This window comes from Pseudophryne corroboree, chromosome 11 (genome assembly GCF_028390025.1).
Source record: "Pseudophryne corroboree isolate aPseCor3 chromosome 11, aPseCor3.hap2, whole genome shotgun sequence".
NCBI lineage: Eukaryota > Metazoa > Chordata > Amphibia > Anura > Myobatrachidae > Pseudophryne > Pseudophryne corroboree.
Genome location: NC_086454.1, coordinates 336640785 through 336660163, shown reverse-complemented (window position 1 = coordinate 336660163; position 19379 = coordinate 336640785). Strand labels below are relative to the sequence as shown.

Here is a 19379-nt window from a genome sequence, read left to right as displayed (position 1 = left end):
CCCTGATATGCCGCTTACACAGTCTCAGGATGGGCTGTAGGACCACCATCTATCTCATCCATTTTCCCCCTGATATGCCGCTTACACAGTCTCAGGATGGGCTATAGGACCGCCATCTATCTCATCCATTCTCCCCTGATATGCCACTTACACAGTCTCAGGATGGGCTATAGGACCGCCATCTATCTCATCCATTCTCCCCTGATATGCCAGTTACACAGTCTCAGGATGGGCTATAGGACCGCCATCTATCTCATCCATTCTCTCCCTGATATGCTGCTTACACAGTCTCAGGATGGGCTATAGGACCACCATCTATCTCATCCACTCTCCCCTGATATGCCGCTTACATAGTCTCAGGATGGGCTATAGGACCGCCATCTATTTCATCCATTCTCCCCCTGATATGCCACTTACACAGTCTCAGGATGGGCTATAGGACCACCATCTATCTCATCCATTCTCCCCTGATATGCTGCTTACACAGTCTCAGGATGGGCTATAGGACCGCCATCTATCTCATCCATTCTCCTCCTGATATTCCGCTTACACAGTCTCAGTATGGGCTATAGGACCGCCATCTATCTCATCCATTCTCCCCCTGATATTCCGCTTACACAGTCTCAGTATGGGCTATAAGACTGCCATCTATCTCATCCATTCTCCCCTCATATGCCGCTTACACAGTCTCAGGATGGGCTATAGGACCACCATCTATCTCATCCATTCTCCCCCTGATATGCTGCTTACACAGTCTCAGGATGGGCTATAGGACTGCCATCTATCTCATCTATTCTCCCCTGATATGCCACTTACACAGTCTCAGGATAGGTTATAAGACCGCCATCCGTCTCATCCATTCTCCCCCTGATAAGCCGCTTACACAGTCTCAGGACGGGATATAGGACCACCATCTATCTCATCCATTCTCCCCTGATATGCCACTTACACAGTCTCAGGATGGGATATAGGACCGCCATCTGTCTCATCCATTCTCCCCCTGATAAGCCGCTTACACAGTCTCAGGACGGGATATAGGACCACCATCTATCTCATCCATTCTCCCCTGATATGCCGCTTACACAGTCTCAGGATGGGATATAGGACCGCCATCTGTCTCATCCATTCTCCCCCTGATATGCCGCTTACACAGTCTCAGGATGGGATATAGGACCGCCATCTGTGTCATCCATTCCCCCTGATATGCCACTTACACAGTCTCAGGATAGGTTATAAGACCGCCATCCGTCTCATCCATTCACTCGTTTTCTTATCCGGGGGCTGTAAAATGCTTTCTACTGATGCCTTGGCTAACCGTTGACTTTCACAATCTCAAAGTGGACAGAAATGATCAGCAACCCCAAACTAAATTGCGAATAACCCCATGAATGTGCAGTTTTCCAGCCCTTATAGCTCATTGAATTAAATATGTCACTGATAACAGTTTCTCATTTGTGGCTGTATGTATGCTACAAGGTAATTGTGGGGATGGGCTCTCATATCCTAGCAACTCCTCCATCCAAGCAGCTTCCCCATCCCAGCAACTCCCCCATCCAGGCAGCTTCCCCATCCAAGAAGCTTCCCCATCCCAGCAACTCTCCTATCCCAGCAACTACCCCATCCCAGCAACTTCCCCATCCCAGCGACTTCTCCATCCCAGAAGCTTCCCCAATCCCAGCAACTCCCCTATCCCAGCAACTCCCCTATCCTAGCAACTTCCCCATCCCAACAACTTCCACATCCCAGCAGCTTCCCTATCCCAGCAACCTCCCCATCTCAGCAGCTTCCCCAATCCCAGCAACTTTCCATCCCAGCAGTTTCCCCAATCCCAGCAATTTCCCCATCCCAGCAGTTTCCCCAATCCCAGCAAGTTCCCCATCCCAGTAAACGCCCCTATCCCAGCAACTCCCCTATCCCAGCAACTTCCGCATCCCACCACTTTCCTATCCCAGCAGCTTTTCCATCTCAGCAAGTTCCCTATCCCAGCAAGTTCCCCATCCCAGCAACTACCCTATCCCAGCAGCTTCCCCTATCCCAGCAACTTCCCCTATCCCAGCAACTTCCCCTATCCCATCAGCTTCCCCATCCCAGCAACTTCCCATCCCAGCAAGTACCCTATCCCATCAGCTTCCCCATCCCAGCCACTTCCCCGTTCCAGCAACTACCCTATCCCAGCAGCTACCCTATCCCAGCAGCTTCCCCTATCCCAGCAACTTCCCCTATCCCAGCAACTTACCCATCCCAGCAAGTCCCCTATCCCATCAGCTTCCCCATCCCAGCAACATCCCCATCTCAGCAACTTCCCCATCCCAGCAACTTCCCTATCCCAGCAACTTCCCCCATCCCAGCAACTCCCCTATCCCAGCAACTTCCCCAACCCAGCAACTTCCCCATCCCAGCAATTTCCCCATCCCAGCAACTTTCCTGTCCCAGCAACTCCCCTATCCCAGCAACTCCCCCATCCCAGCATCTTAGCAGCTTCCCCATCCCAGCAACTCCTATATCCCAGCAGCTTCCCCATCCCAGCAACTTCCCTACATCAGCAGCTTTCCCATCCCAGCAACTCCCCTATTTTAGCAGCTTCCCCATCCCAGCAACTCCCATATCCCAGCAGCTTCCCTGTCTGAGCAACTTCTCCATCCTAGCAACTCCACTATCCCAGCAACTTCCCTACATAGCAGCTTCCCCATTGCAGCAACTTCCCTACCCTAACAACTCCCCTACCAAAGCAACTCCCCTATCCCAGCAACTTCCCCTATCCCAGCAACTCCCCTATCCCAGCAACTTCCCCATCCCAGCAACGTTCCCCTTCCCAGCAACTTTCCTATCCCAGCAACTCCCCCATACCAGCAACTCCCCTATCCCAGCATCTTATCAACTTCCCCACCCCAGCAACTCCCCTATCCCATCAACTTCTCCATCCCAGCAACTTCACTATCCAAGCAGCTTCTCCATCTCAGCAAGTTCCCCATCCCAGCAGCTTCCCCATCCCAGCAACTACCCTATCCCAGCAGCTTCCCCTATCCCAGCAACTTCCCCTATCCCATCAGCTTCCCCATCTCAGCAACTTCCCCATCCCAGCAACTCCCCTATCACAGCAACACCCCTATCTCAGTAACTCCCCTATCCCAGCATCTTAGCAGCTTCCCCATTCTAGCAATTCCCATATCCCAGCAGCTTCCCCATCCCAGAAACTCACCTATCCCAGCAACTTCCCTATCCCAGCAACTTCCCTACAGCATCAGCTTTCCCATCCCAGCAACTCCCCTATTTTAGCAGCTTCCCCATCCCAGCAGCTTTCCCATCCCAGCAACTCCCCTATCCCAGCAACTTCTCTACATATCCGCTTTTCCATCCCAGCAACTCCCCTATTTTAGCAGCTTCCCCATCCGAGCAGCTTCCCCATTCCAGCAACTTCCCTACCCCAGCAACTCCCTTATCCCAGCAACTCCCCCTACCCCAGCAACTTCCCCATTCCAGCAACTCCCCTATCCCAGCAACTTCCCCATCCCAGCAAATTTCCTATCCCAGCAACTCCCCTATCCCAGCAACTCCCCTATCCTAGCAACTTCCCCATCCCAGCAACTTCCCCATCCCAGCAACTTCCCCATCCCAGCAACTTCCATATTCCAGCAACTACCATATCTCAGCAACTCCCCTACCCCAGCAACTCCCCTACCCCAGCAACTCCCCTACCCCAGCAACTCCCCTATCCCAGCAACTCCCCTATCCCAGCAACTTTCCCATCCCAGCAACTACCCCATCCCAGCAACTTCCCCATCCCAGCAACTCCCCTATCCCAGCATCTTCTCCATGCCAGCAGCTTCTGTATCCCAGCAGTTTCTTTAACTCAGCATCTTCGCTAACCCAGAAGCTCTCCTGCCCCAGCAGCTTCTGTTTCCCAGCAGCTTCTCTAACTCAGCATCTTCGCAATTCCAGCAGCTCTCCTGCCCCAGCAGCTTCTGTATCCTAGCAGCTTGGCCACTACATCTCTCTTATGTCTCATTGCAGCACTGGAGGAGCTAGAAGATAAAAGCCTAGTGACTGAGGAGATGGAGACTCACCTGGAAGCAGAAGCACTCATGGAAGCCACCACAGATGAGGATGGGACATGTCTGACTATTCCATCCTCCTTCCTCAACCTAGAAGGACACGAAGAACGGAAAGGGTGAGGGATGACTTCTGTTTTCTGCTTCTATTCCTACTTTCTAAAACACTGTATATTCACCAATCAGAACTTCATATTGATTGGAGAAAAATGAAAAACAGATCTTCTCCTTGGAATGCTATTGGTGAGATTGCCCTGGTAAGGGGGGCAGGCTTCAGCCACTGTATGTGTGGCTGAGGAGAGTGATGTTACTCCTACATAAGATAAGATGTAGGATTCCTAGAGATGCTGCAGTCCCGTGAAGTCCCGCCTCACGGCTATTATTGGCCCGCAGGTCAGACACTGAAATAACAAGGATGACCATCGGTGGGTAAGTCCTTCGATGGTCTCTCTCCCATAGCATAGTTGGTCTCCCATTGCATCAATGACCACTCACAGTTTCACCATGGATGGTGAACACACCAATGGCCATCCCTAGCTCAGCCTGTATACCTACCTTTATATCTACTTCTATATCTGTATATTTACCTGTATACCCACCTGTATATCTACCTCTATACCCACCTGTAAATCTACCTGTATGTATACCCACCTGTATATTTACCTGTATACCAGCGACGTGCGGTGAGGTACATGGCTCAGGAGGCACTGGCTCGAACCAGAGTTACACACAATATATGAGCCCAAGGTTCATGTGCACATTATACACAGGGACAGCGGTATATACATGTGGGCATTATACACAGGGACAACGGTATATACATGTGGGCATTATACACAGGTGCAGCGATATATACATGTGGGCATTATACACAGGTGCAGCAGTATATACATGTGGGCATTATACACAGGTGCAGCAGTATATACATGTGGGCATTATACACAGGTGCAGCAGTATATACATGTGGGCATTATACATAGGTGAAGCGGTATATACATGTGGGCATTATACACAGGTGAAGTGGTATATACATGTGGGCATTATACACAGGTGCAGAAGTATATACATGTGGGCATTATACACAGGTGCAGCAGTATATACATGTGGGCATTATACACAGGTCCAGCAGTATATACATGTTGGCATTATACACAGGTGCAGCGGTATATACATGTGGACATTATGCACAGGTGCAGCGGTATATATATGTGGGCATTATACACAGGTGCAGCTGTATATTCATGTGAGCATTATATACATGTGGGCATTATACACAGGTGCAGCAGTATGTACATGTGGGCATTATACACAGGTGCAGTAGTATATACATGCAGGCATTATACACAGATGCAGCAATATATACATGTGGACATTATATACAAGTGCAACAGTAGATACATGTGGGCATTATACACAGGTGCAGCAGTATATACATGTGGGCATTATACACAGGTGCAGCAGTATATACATGTGGGCATTATACACATTCAGCAGTATATACATGTGGGCATTATACACATGTGCAGCAGTATATACATGTGGGCATTATACACAAGCGCGGCAGTATATACATGTGAGCATTATACACAGATGCAGCGGTATATACACGTGGGTCTTATACACAGGTGCAGCTGTATATACATGTGGGCATTATACACAGGTGCAGCTGTATATACATGTGGGCATTATACACAGGTGCAGCGGTATATACATGTGGGTATTATACACAGGTGCAGCAGTATATACATGTGGGTATTATACACATTCAGCAGTATATACATGTCGGCATTATACACATGTGCAGCAGTATATACATGTGGGCATTATACACAAGCGCAGCAGTATATACATGTGAGCATTATACACAGATGCAGCAGTATATACATATGGGCATTGTATACAGGTGCAGCATTATATACATGTGGGTATTATACACAGGTGCAGCAGTATATACATGTGGGCATTATACACAGGTGCAGCGGTATATACATGTGGACATTATACACAGGTGCAGCAGTATATACATGTGGGCATTATACACAGGTGCAGCAGTATATACATGTGGGCATTATACACAGGTGCAGCAGTATATACATGTGGGCATTATACACATTCAGCAGTATATACATGTGGGCATTATACACATGTGCAGCGGTATATACATGTGGACATTATACACAGGTGCAGCGGTATATAAATGTGGGCATTATACACAGGTGCAGCGGTATATACATGTGGGCATTATACACAGGTGCAGCAGTATATACATGTGGGCATTATACACATTCAGCAGTATATACATGTGGGCATTATACACATGTGCAGCAGTATATACATATGGGCATTGTATACAGGTGCAGCGTTATATACATGTGGGTATTATACACAGGTGCAGCAGTATATACATGTGGGCATTATACACAGGTGCAGCAGTAAACACAGATGCAGCGGTATATACATGTGGGCATTATACACAGGTGCAGCAGTATATACATGTGAGCATTATACACAGGTGCAGCAGTATATACATATGGGCATTATACACAGGTGAAGTGGTATATTCATGTGGGCATTATACACAGGTGCAGAAGTATATACATGTGGGCATTATACACATGTGCAGCAGTATATACATGTGGGCATTATACACAGGTGCAGCAGTATATACATGTGGGCATTATACACAGGTGCAGCGATATATACATGTGGACATTATACACAGGTGCAGCGGTATATACATGTTGGCATTATACACAGGTGCAGCTGTATATTCATGTGAGCATTATATACATGTGGGCATTATACACAGGTGCAGCGGTGTATATATCTGTGGGCATTATACACAGGTGCAGCAGTATGTACATGTGGGCATTATACACAGGTGCAGTAGTATATACATGCAGGCATTATACACAGGTGCAACAATATATACATGTGGGCATTATACACAAGTGCAGCAGTAGATACATGTGGGCATTATACACAGGTGCAGCGGTATATACATGTGGGCATTATACACAGGTGCAGCAGTATATACATGTGGGCATTATACACATTCAGCAGTATATACATGTGGGCATTATACACATGTGCAGCAGTATATACATGTGGGCATTATACACAAGCGCATCAGTATATACATGTGAGCATTATACACAGATGCAGCAGTATATACATGTGGGCATTATACACAGGTGCAGTGGTATATACATGTGGGTCTTATACACAGGTGCAGCGGTATATACATGTGGGCATTATACACAGGTGCAGCGGTATATATATGTGGGCATTATACACAGGTGCAGCGGTATATACATGTGGGCATTATTCACAGGGGCAGTAGTATATACACATGTGGGTGTTATACACAGGTGCAGCAGTATATACATGTGGGCGTTATACACAGGTGCAGCGGTATATACATGTGGGCATTATACACAGGTGCAGCAGTATATACATGTGGGCATTATACACATTCAGCAGTATATACATGTGGGCATTATACACATGTGCAGCAGTATATACATATGGGCATTGTATACAGGTGCAGCGTTATATACATGTGGGTATTATACACAGGTGCAGCAGTATATACATGTGGGCATTATACACAGGTGCAGCAGTAAACACAGATGCAGCGGTATATACATGTGGGCATTATACACAGGTGCAGCAGTATATACATGTGAGCATTATACACAGGTGTAGCAGTATATACATATGGGCATTATACACAGGTGAAGTGGTATATTCATGTGGGCATTATACACAGGTGCAGAAGTATATACATGTGGGCATTATACACATGTGCAGCAGTATATACATGTGGGCATTATACACAGGTGCAGCAGTATATACATGTGGGCATTATACACAGGTGCAGCGATATATACATGTGGACATTATACACAGGTGCAGCGGTATATACATGTTGGCATTATACACAGGTGCAGCTGTATATTCATGTGAGCATTATATACATGTGGGCATTATACACAGGTGCAGCGGTGTATATATCTGTGGGCATTATACACAGGTGCAGCAGTATGTACATGTGGGCATTATACACAGGTGCAGTAGTATATACATGCAGGCATTATACACAGGTGCAACAATATATACATGTGGGCATTATACACAAGTGCAGCAGTAGATACATGTGGGCATTATACACAGGTGCAGCGGTATATACATGTGGGCATTATACACAGGTGCAGCAGTATATACATGTGGGCATTATACACATTCAGCAGTATATACATGTGGGCATTATACACATGTGCAGCAGTATATACATGTGGGCATTATACACAAGCGCATCAGTATATACATGTGAGCATTATACACAGATGCAGCAGTATATACATGTGGGCATTATACACAGGTGCAGTGGTATATACATGTGGGTCTTATACACAGGTGCAGCGGTATATACATGTGGGCATTATACACAGGTGCAGCGGTATATATATGTGGGCATTATACACAGGTGCAGCGGTATATACATGTGGGCATTATTCACAGGGGCAGCAGTATATACACATGTGGGTGTTATACACAGGTGCAGCAGTATATACATGTGGGCGTTATACACAGGTGCAGCAGTATATACATGTGGGCGTTATACACAGGTGCAGCAGTATATACATGTGGGCATTATACACAGGTGCAGCAGTATATACATGTGGGCATTATACACAGGTGCAGCGGTATTTACATGTGGACATTAGACACAGTTGCAGCAGTATATACATATGGGCATTATACACAGGTGCAGCAGTATAAACATGTGGGCATTATACACAGGTGCAGCAGTATATACATGTGGGCATTGTATACAGGTGCAGCTTTATATACATGTGGGCATTATACACATGTGCAGCAGTATATACATGTGGGCATTATACACAGGTGCAGCAGTATACACAGATGCAGCAGTATATACATGTGGGCATTATACACAGGTGCAGCAGTATATACATGTGGGCACTATACACAGGTGCAGCAGTATATACATGTGGGCATTATACACAGGGGCGGCAGTACATACTGCTGGAAATGTGGTGAGGGTTGATTAGAGGCGTGCGCTGAAGGTAGGCGGGGGGGAGGGGGGGCAGTGTCTCACATGTCATAGACTTTTTTCTCCACCAGAGGTTTGACTACAATAATGATTACAGTATTTAGAATATATTCTTTGGTTTTTTTTTTAATATACTTTATATAGTCAAAGCTGTGGTGTATACGTTAGTATGATAACAAATGCTCTGCCTCACCCCACATCACTGCTGTATACCTACTGTATGCACACCTGCATACCCACCTGTGTACCTTCCTATATACCTACCTGTATACCCACCTGTATTTTTTCCTGTATACCTACCTTTATACCCATCTCTGTATCTTCCTTTTTCCCTTTCCTATATACCTTCCTGTATATCTATCTGTATAAACCCTGTATATATTCCTGTATACCTACCTGTTGCCACCTTTATATCTACCTATATACTTATGTTTCTTCCTGTATACCTACTGAAAAGTATGCTGCTTATACCGTCTGACACCGCTGATAGGTGCATCACTTATACTGCCTGACACCGCTGATAGGTGCATCACTTATACTATCTGATACTGCTGATAGGTGCGCCACTTTTTCTGTCTGACATTTTTGATAAGTGTGCTGCTTATACTGTATGACACTACTGACAGGTGCACCGCTTATCCCATATGACACTACTGATAGGTGCACCGCTTATCCCGTATGACACTACTTATAGGTGCACCGCTTATACTGTCTGACTCTACTGATAGGTGCTCAGCTTATACTGCCTGACACCGCTGATAGGTGCATCACTTATACTGCCTGACACCGCTGATAGGTGCATCACTTATACTATCTGATACTGCTGATAGGTGCGCCACTTTTTCTGTCTGACACTTTTGATAAGTGTGCTGCTTATACTGTATGACACTACTGATAGGTGCACCGCTTATCCCATATGACACTACTGATAGGTGCACCGCTTATCCCGTATGACACTACTTATAGGTGCACCGCTTATACTGTCTGACTCTACTGATAGGTGCATCACTTATACTGCCTGACACCGCTGATAGGTGCATCACTTATACTGCCTGACACTGCTGATAGGTGCATCACTTATACTATCTGAAACTGCTGATAGGTGCGCCACTTTTTCTGTCTGACACTTTTGATAAGTGTGCTGCTTATACTGTCTGACACTACTGATAGGTACACTGCTTATCCCGTATGACACTACTGATAGGTGCACCGCTTATACTGTCTGACTCTACTGATAGGTGCTCAGCTTATACTGCCTGACACCGCTGATAGGTGCATCACTTATGCTGTCTGACACCGCTGATAGATGCGCCATGTATACCGTCTGATATCGCTGATAGTTGCACTATTTATACCATCTGATACCACTGATAGGTGCACCACATTATACTTTCTGACACCACTAATAGGTGCACCGCTTATACAGTCTGACCCCACTGATAAGTGCACCACTTATACTGTCAGACACTGCTGATAGGTGCATCACTTATCCAATCTGACACTACTTATAGGTGTACCGCTTATACCTTCTGACTTCGCTGATAGGTGCACTGCTAATACTGTCTGACACCACTGGTAGGTGCACCACTTATACTGTCTAACACCACTGGTAGGTGCACCACTTACGCCATCTGTCACTGCTGATAAGTGCACTGTTTATACTGTCTAACACTAGTGATAGGTGCACTGCTTATACTGTGTGACACTGCTGATAGGTGCACTGCTTATACTGTCTGACACTACTGATAGGTGTGCTGCTTGACTGTTTGACACTGCTGACAGGTGTGCTGTTTATACTGTCTCATAGGTGCACTGCTTATACTGTCTAAAACTACTGATAGGTGCACCACTTACGCCGTCTGACACTGCTGATAGCTGTGCTGCTTTTACTGTCTGATACGTGCACTGCTTATACTGTCTGACTCTACTGATAGGTGCGTTGCTTATACTGTCTGACACTACCGATAGGTGCGTTGCTTATACTGTCTGACGCTACTGATAGACGCGCTGCTTATACTGTCTGACACTACTGATAAATGCGTTGCTTATACTGTCTGACACTACTGATAGGTGCGTTGCTTATAATGTCTTACACTACTGATAGACGCGCTACTTATACTGTCTGACACTACTGATAGGTGCGTTGCTTCTACTGTCTGACACTACTGATAGCGCGCCACTGCTTATACTGTCTGACACTACTGATAGAGAAGCTCCTTATATTGTCTGACACTACTGATAGGTGTGTTGCTTATACTGTCTGACACTACTGATAGGTGCGTTGCTTATACTGTCTGATACTACTGATAAATGCGTTGCTTATACTGTCTGACACTACTGATAGGTGCGTTGCTTATAATGTCTTACACTACTGATAGACGCGCTACTTATACTGTCTGACACTACTGACAGGTGCGCTGCTTATACTGTTTGACACTACTGATAGACAGAGGCAGAACTCTGGGAGGCAACGGAGTCAGCTGCCGTCGGGCTCTTGCTTTGAAGGGGGGCACCTCTCCTCCTGTTACATGTGTTCAGCGACATTAATCAATTAAGTTAAATGACAGCAGCCGGTATCTCTTCCGTAGTCGACTTCCCCACTAGTCACTACACCTTACAAATCACACCCTCTTTATTATAGATACACTGGAAGCAGACACCTTACTGATGAAGCTATTTGCCCCTATAAAGGAAATATATATATAGGGGCACCAATATTTTTCTCGCCTCCGGGCAACTGGGACAAACTTACGCCACTGCTGATAGACGCACTGCTTATACTGTCTGACACTACTGATAGACGCGCTGCTTATACTGTCTGACACTACTGATAGGTACACTGCTTATACTGTCTGACACTACTGATAGGCGCGCCGCTTATACTGTCTGACACTACTGATAGGTGCGTTGCTTATACTGTCTGACACTGCTGATAGGTGTGCTGCTTAGACTGTTTGGCACTGCTGACAGGTGTGCTGCTTATACTGTCTCATAGGTGCACCTCTTATACTCTCTAACACTACTGATAGGTGCACTGCTTATACTGTCTAACACTACCTAGAGGTGCACTGCTTATGCTGTCTGACACTACTGATAGACGCACTGCTTATATTGTCTGACACTACTGATAGGTGCGTTGCTTCTACTGTCTGACACTACTGATAGCGCGCCACTGCTTATACTGTCTGACACTACTGATAGACAAGCTCCTTATATTGTCTGACACTACTGATAGGTGCGTTGCTTATACTGTCTGACACTACTGATAGGTGCGTTGCTTATACTGTCTGATACTACTGATAAATGCGTTGCTTATACTGTCTGACACTACTGATAGGTGCGTTGCTTATAATGTCTTACACTACTGATAGACGCGCTACTTATACTGTCTGACACTACTGACAGGTGCGCTGCTTATACTGTCTGACACTACTGATAGGTGTGCTGCTTATACTGTCTGACACTACTGATAGACGCGCTGCTTATACTGTCTGACACTACTGATAGACGCTCTACTTATACTATGTGACACTACTGATAGTACCTTATACTGTCTGACACTACTGATAGACGCTCTACTTATACTATGTGACACTACTGATAGTACCTTATACTGTCTGACACTACTGATAGACGCTCTACTTATACTATGTGACACTACTGATAGGTACGTTGCTTATACTATCTGACACTACTGATAGACGCGCTACTTATACTGTCTGACACTACTGATAGATGCGTTGCTTATACTGTCTGACACTACTGATAGGTGCGTTGCTTATAATGTCTTACACTACTGATAGATGCGCTACTTATACTGTCTGACACTACTGATAGGTGCACTGCTTATACTGTCTGACACTACTGATAGGTGCACTGCTTATACTGTCTGACACTACTGATAGGTGCACTGCTTATACTGTCTGACACTACTGATAGACGCACTGCTTATATTGCCTAAAACAATAGTATTGAGGTGCCTCTGTGCGCTACTATGAAGCAGCCTAAGAAATATTTTGAATATGGAATCACAAACAGTCCCAGAACCAAACAATATGCCCCAAAAAAACAAGACAAAATATTGCGCTCAGGCGCTCACAAATGAATATACACTTCCCTTAATTTCTTAAATGAGATGCGTCTGGGAATTCTTTCTTTTCGATTTCTCACAGGATATCCTCATACATACAAGAAAAAACAAATAATACAACGAGATCCTCGTGTATTACTTCCAGATAATTTCCATAATCCCTTTTTTTTTTTGGTTGTTAGTCCCCAAAGGGAAGTGTGTAATATATCGGGGAGATCCCCCTTTCCAGTGAACTTACACAAATATATATTACCAAGCATATGATCTTATGAACCAGTGCTGAAATATCGTTTTGCACAAAATCCCATAGGGTAATTTCAATTTAACGGGGAGATTCCCCCTTCCCAAACACTTACACAGATACAGGAATGATATGCATATGAAACAAAAATCCCTGCGGAAGGTACTCCGTCACCAAGTGAAGAAGAGGTATCGGGGTTGCCCCCTACGTATGGCACTCACAATTAGTTGGTGTATCACATACGTATAAGGTAGGTCTTTCTTATCCACTCCTTATCTACAGCCACGCACTTTTTCTCCAAAAAAATATCGGAGAAGATATTGGAGTATAAAAAGACTTTTTTAATATGAAACAAGACATCAATTAAAAACAATGGTATTTATACCCAGGAAGGCTGAAAGAGAAATAGATGGTATACAGAAAAAACGGGGCCCCGTTAGTCTGATCTCCTCCAGGTCTCCCACGGGTAGATTTCTTCAGTACAGGTCTCCCCACCTGAGCGCAATGTTTTGCCTTGTTGTTTTTTTTGGGCACTGCTTATATTGTCTGACACTACTGATAGGTGCGTTGCTTCTACTGTCTGACACTACTGATAGGTGCGTTGCTTATACTGTCTGACACTACTGATAGGTGCGTTGCTTCTACTGTCTGACACTACTGATAGGTGCGTTGCTTATACTGTCTGACACTACTGATAGGTGCGTTGCTTCTACTGTCTGACACTACTGATAGCGCACCACTGCTTATACTGTCTGACACTACTGATAGAGAAGCTCCTTATATTGTCTGACACTACTGATAGGTGCGTTGCTTATACTGTCTGACACTACTTATAGGTGCGTTGCTTATACTGTCTGACACTACTGATAGGTGTGTTGCTTCTACTGTCTGACACTACTTATAGGTGCGTTGCTTATACTGTCTGACACTACTGATAGGTGCACTGCTTATACTGTCTGACACTACTGATAGACAAGCTCCTTATATTGTCTAACACTACTGATAGCGCACCACTGCTTATACTGTCTGACGCTACTGATAGACAAGCTCCTTATATTGTCTGACACTACTGATAGGTGCGTTGCTTCTACTGTCTGACACTACTTATAGGTGCGTTGCTTATACTGTCTGACACTACTGATAGGTGCACTGCTTATACTGTTTGACACTACTGATAGAGAAGCTCCTTATATTGTCTGACACTACTGATAGGTGCGTTGCTTATACTGTCTGACACTACTGATAGGTGTGTTGCTTCTACTGTCTGACACTACTGATAGCGCACCACTGCTTATACTGTCTGACACTACTGATAGACAAGCTCCTTATATTGTCTGACACTACTGATAGCGCACCACTGCTTATACTGTCTGACGCTACTGATAGACAAGCTCCTTATATTGTCTGACACTACTGATAGGTGCACTGCTTATACTGTCTGACACTACTGATAGGTGCGTTGCTTCTACTGTCTGACACTACTGATAGGTGCGTTGCTTCTACTGTCTGACACTACTTATAGGTGCGTTGCTTATACTGTCTGACACTACTGATAGGTGCACTGCTTATACTGTTTGACACTACTGATAGACAAGCTCCTTATATTGTCTGACACTACTGATAGGTGCGTTGCTTATACTGTCTGACACTACTTATAGGTGCGTTGCTTATACTGTCTGACACTACTGATAGGTGCGTTGCTTATACTGTCTGACACTACTTATAGGTGCGTTGCTTATACTGTCTGACACTACTGATAGGTGCGTTGCTTATACTGTCTGACACTACTGATAGGTGCGTTGCTTATACTGTCTGACACTACTGATAGGTGCACTGCTTATACTGTCTGACACTACTTATAGGTGCGTTGCTTATACTGTCTGACACTACTGATAGGTGCGTTGCTTATACTGTCTGACACTACTTATAGGTGCGTTGCTTATACTGTCTGACACTAATGATGGATGCGCTGCTTATACTGTCTGACACTACTGATAGGTTCACTGCTTATCATTTCATTAATATAGTTTTGAAGATGTTTCTGTGATAAGAATGTAGATATCGCTAGTCCCCAGACACTATAATGCTGAAAAGGCGGTCACAGCCCCGCCGCTATGCTCTGCACACAGCTGGAACTGGGTCCTTTCGGAGTCACTGTCCCTGCGGCTGCAAAATTATACATCCAGCCAATTTAATTGCATACTGCAATGTGATCTTGGGTGCTGCTAATATCGCGCATTGCAAATGCAATTAATAATAAATGGGCCCCTCAGTCTCTATTTACTGAGAAACTACAGCACCTTCTATTTGCTGTAATTCATCTCCGTACACCACGAGGATCCTCCATATTCACTCTGTGTTGTTATTCCAGTGCAGAGAAAGAAGTTCTGGAATCCGAGAATGAGTAAGTACTAGGATCCCTGTGCTTGTCCTGGCTCTCCCTGCAGATAGACTGTCATTGTATATACAGTCCCCAGGGAGTGCCTGCCTCTGTATGTTCTGTACCCGGAGCGTGTCTGACTCTATCTGTACTGTCCCCGGAGTGTGTCTGACTCTATCTGTACTGTCCCCAGAGAGTGCCTGCCTCTGTATGTTCTGTACCCGGAGCGTGTCTGACTCTATCTGTACTGTCCCCGGAGTGTGTCTGACTCTATCTGTACTGTCCCCAGAGAGTGCCTGCCTCTGTATGTTCTGTACCCGGAGCGTGTCTGACTCTATCTGTACTGTCCCCGGAGTGTATCTGACTCTATCTGTACTGTCCCCAGAGAGTGCCTGCCTCTTTATGTTCTGTACCCGGAGCGTGTCTGACTCTATCTGTACTGTCCCCGGAGTGTGTCTGACTCTATCTGTACTGTCCCCAGAGAGTGCCTGCCTCTGTATGTTCTGTACCCGGAGCGTGTCTGACTCTATCTGTACTGTCCCCGGAGTGTGTCTGACTCTATCTGTACTGTCCCCAGAGAGTGCCTGCCTCTGTATGTTCTGTCCCCGGAAGCGTGTCTGTCTCTATCTGTACTGTACCCAGAGAGTGCCTGCCTCTGTATGTACTGTCCCCGGAGCATGTCTGGCTCTGTATGTACTGTACCCAGAGAGTGCCTGCCTCTGTATGTAGTACTGTCCCCGGAGCATGCCTGACTCTGTATGTACTGTACCCAGAGAGTGCCTGCCTCTGTATGTACTGTCCCCGGAGCGTGTCTGGCTCTGTATGTACTGTACCCAGAGAGTGCCTGCCTCTGTATGTAGTACTGTCCCCGGAGAGTGTCTGGCTCTGTATGTACTGTATCCAGAGAGTGCCTGCCTCTGTATGTACTGTCCCCAGAGCATGTCTGACTCTATCTGTACTGTACCCAGAGAGTGCCTGCCTCTGTATGTACTGTCCCCGGAGCATGTCTGGCTCTGTATGTACTGTACCCAGAGAGTGCTTGCCTCTGTATGTACTGTCCCTGAAGCATGTCTGACTCTATCTGTACTGTACCCAGAGAGTGCCTGCCTCTGTATGTACTGTCCCCGTGAGCGTGTCTGGCTCTGTATGTACTGTACCCAGAGAGTGCCTGCCTCTGTAGGTACTGTCCCCAGAGCATTTCTGACTCTATCTGTACTGTACCCAGAGAGTGCCTGCCTCTGTATGTACTGTCCCCAGAGCATGTCTGACTCTATCTGTACTGTCCCCGGAGTGTGTATGTCTCTATCTGTATTGTACCCAGAGAGTGCCTGCCTCTGTATGTACTGTCCCCGGAGCGTGTCTGGCTCTGTATGTACTGTACCCAGAGAGTGCCTGCCTCTGTATGTACTGTCCCCGGAGCGTGTCTGGCTCTGTATGTTCTGTACCCAGAGAGTGCCTGCCTCTGTATGTACTGTCCCCAGAGCATGTCTGACTCCATCTGTACTGTACCCAGAGAGTGCCTGCCTCTGTATGTACTGTCCCCGGAGCATGCCTGACTCTGTATGTACTGTACCCAGAGAGTGCCTGCCTCTGTATGTACTGTCCCCGGAGCATGCCTGACTCTGTATGTACTGTACCCAGAGAGTGCCTGCCTCTGTATGTACTGTACCCAGAGTGCCTGCCTCTGTATGTACTGTCCCCGGAGCATGTCTGACTCTGTATGTACTGTACCCAGAGAGTGCCTGCCTCTGTATGTACTGTCCCCAGAGCGTGTCTGACTCTATCTGTACTGTACCCAGTGAGTGCCTGCCTCTGTAGGTACTGTCCCCGAAGCGTGTCTGACTCTGTATGTACTGTAGGAAAAAGACACATTTCCCTTATGTCCTAGGGGATACTGGGAATCCATTTAGTACCATGGGGTATAGACAGGTCCACTAGGAGCCATGGGCACTATAGAAGTTTGATTGTGTGTGCTGGATCCTCCCTCTATGCCCCTCCTACCAGACTCAGTTAAGAAAATGTGCGCGGAGGAGCCGGTCACGTCGCTGGTAGCTCCTGAAGAGTTTTCTGCATTTATTTTGTAAGTTTGTTATTTTCAGGCAGGACTGGATGGCACCAGCCTGCCTGCTTCGTGGGACTTAGGGGGGGGTGGGGTGGGAGAATGGCCCAACCCCACTAAGGGTTAATGGTCCCGTTCCCCGCTGACAGGACACTGAGCTCCTGAGGGAACTATTCGCAAGCCCCACCACGGCAAGCGTACATTCCTGCAGCACGCCGCCACCCCTAACAGAGCCAGAAGAAAGAAGAGTGGGGAGTACTAAACCAGCATCCCGGTTAGCGGGTCGATGGCCATTATGGCGGCATGAGGGTACGGAGACGCACGGCCTCTACGTGGGGTGGACTGAGTCTCCTGACTAAGTGCACTGTTGTGTACACAGTACCCAGACTTGCAACACAGCCATAAAAGGAGTCTGTCTCCATTTTATGCACCCAGACACACAAGCCAGTATAAAGAAGAGAAGAAGAGCGGGAAGGCCATGCGCCATTGATGGGGCGGGGCTTCACTATGAGCTGAGCCAGCAGCTCACCAGCACCATATTCCCTACTGCAGCTGACACAGACACTGACTGACAGGGACGCGCAGCTCCTCCGGAAAGCCTCCAGTTTACCTCAGCTGTACCAGGGGGTCATAGCAGTGGGGAAGGGGGGGGGGGATTTTTAGTGTACTAAGGGGGTCATTCTGAGTTGATCGCTCGCTGACATTTTTCACAGCGCAGCGATCAGGTGAAAAAACGGCATTTATGCGCATGCGCATGGTACGCAGCGCGCATGCGCTAAGTGCTTTCACACAAATGTTTGTAGTTTTACAGAAGCTCGAGCGACGATTTTCAGTCGCTCGAGTGTTCGTAGTATGATTGACAGGAAGTGGGTGTTTCTGGGCGGCAACTCAGCGTTTTCAGGGAGTGTGCTAAAAAACGCAGGCGTGCCAGGCAAAAACGCAGGAGTGGCTGGCCGAACACAGGGCGTGTTTGTGACGTCAAACCAGGAACTAAACAGACTGCAGTCATCGCATGATAGGAGTAGGTCTGGAGCTACTCAGAAACGGCATGAAATTTTTACTGTGCAGTTCTGCTAATCTTTCGTTCGCACTTCTGCTAAGCTAAGATACACTCCCAGAGGGCGACGGCTTAGCGTTTGCACTGCTGCTAAAAGCAGCTAGCGAGCGATCAACTCGGAATCAGGGCCTAAGTCCCTAATCTAGGTACTTAGTCTGCGACCCGGCTAAGCTTGGTATTAGCTATAAGGGGTTCAGTGTGCTGGTTCCATACTCTCACTGTGTCTCTCTGGAAGGGCTCTTTGTAGGTTAATTGTGTATTTAACCTTTTCCTGTGTGTGTGCTGTCACTACTGCAGTATGTCAGGCAAATAGTGTGTTTCATGTAATGCACAATGTTCCTCTTCTCCAGGGGGTTCACTAGCGTGTACTCAGTGTAGTATCCCTTCTCAGGCTAGTGGGACGGAGCCAGCATGGCTGGACTC

At 46.6% G+C, this 19379-nt stretch overlaps 1 protein-coding gene across 2 annotated transcripts in view; it reads left to right on the top strand.

Moving 5' to 3' along the window:
* The window catches only part of LOC134969699 (myb-like protein X), a 235040-nt gene that overhangs the window by 189294 nt on the left and 26367 nt on the right, over positions 1-19379 (top strand). For both annotated transcript variants that reach the window (XM_063945819.1, XM_063945820.1), the window contains 2 exons: positions 4012-4168; positions 15832-15864. In XM_063945819.1, coding sequence (XP_063801889.1) covers positions 4012-4168; positions 15832-15864 — 190 coding nt within the window. The remainder of the gene's footprint in view (positions 1-4011; positions 4169-15831; positions 15865-19379) is intronic.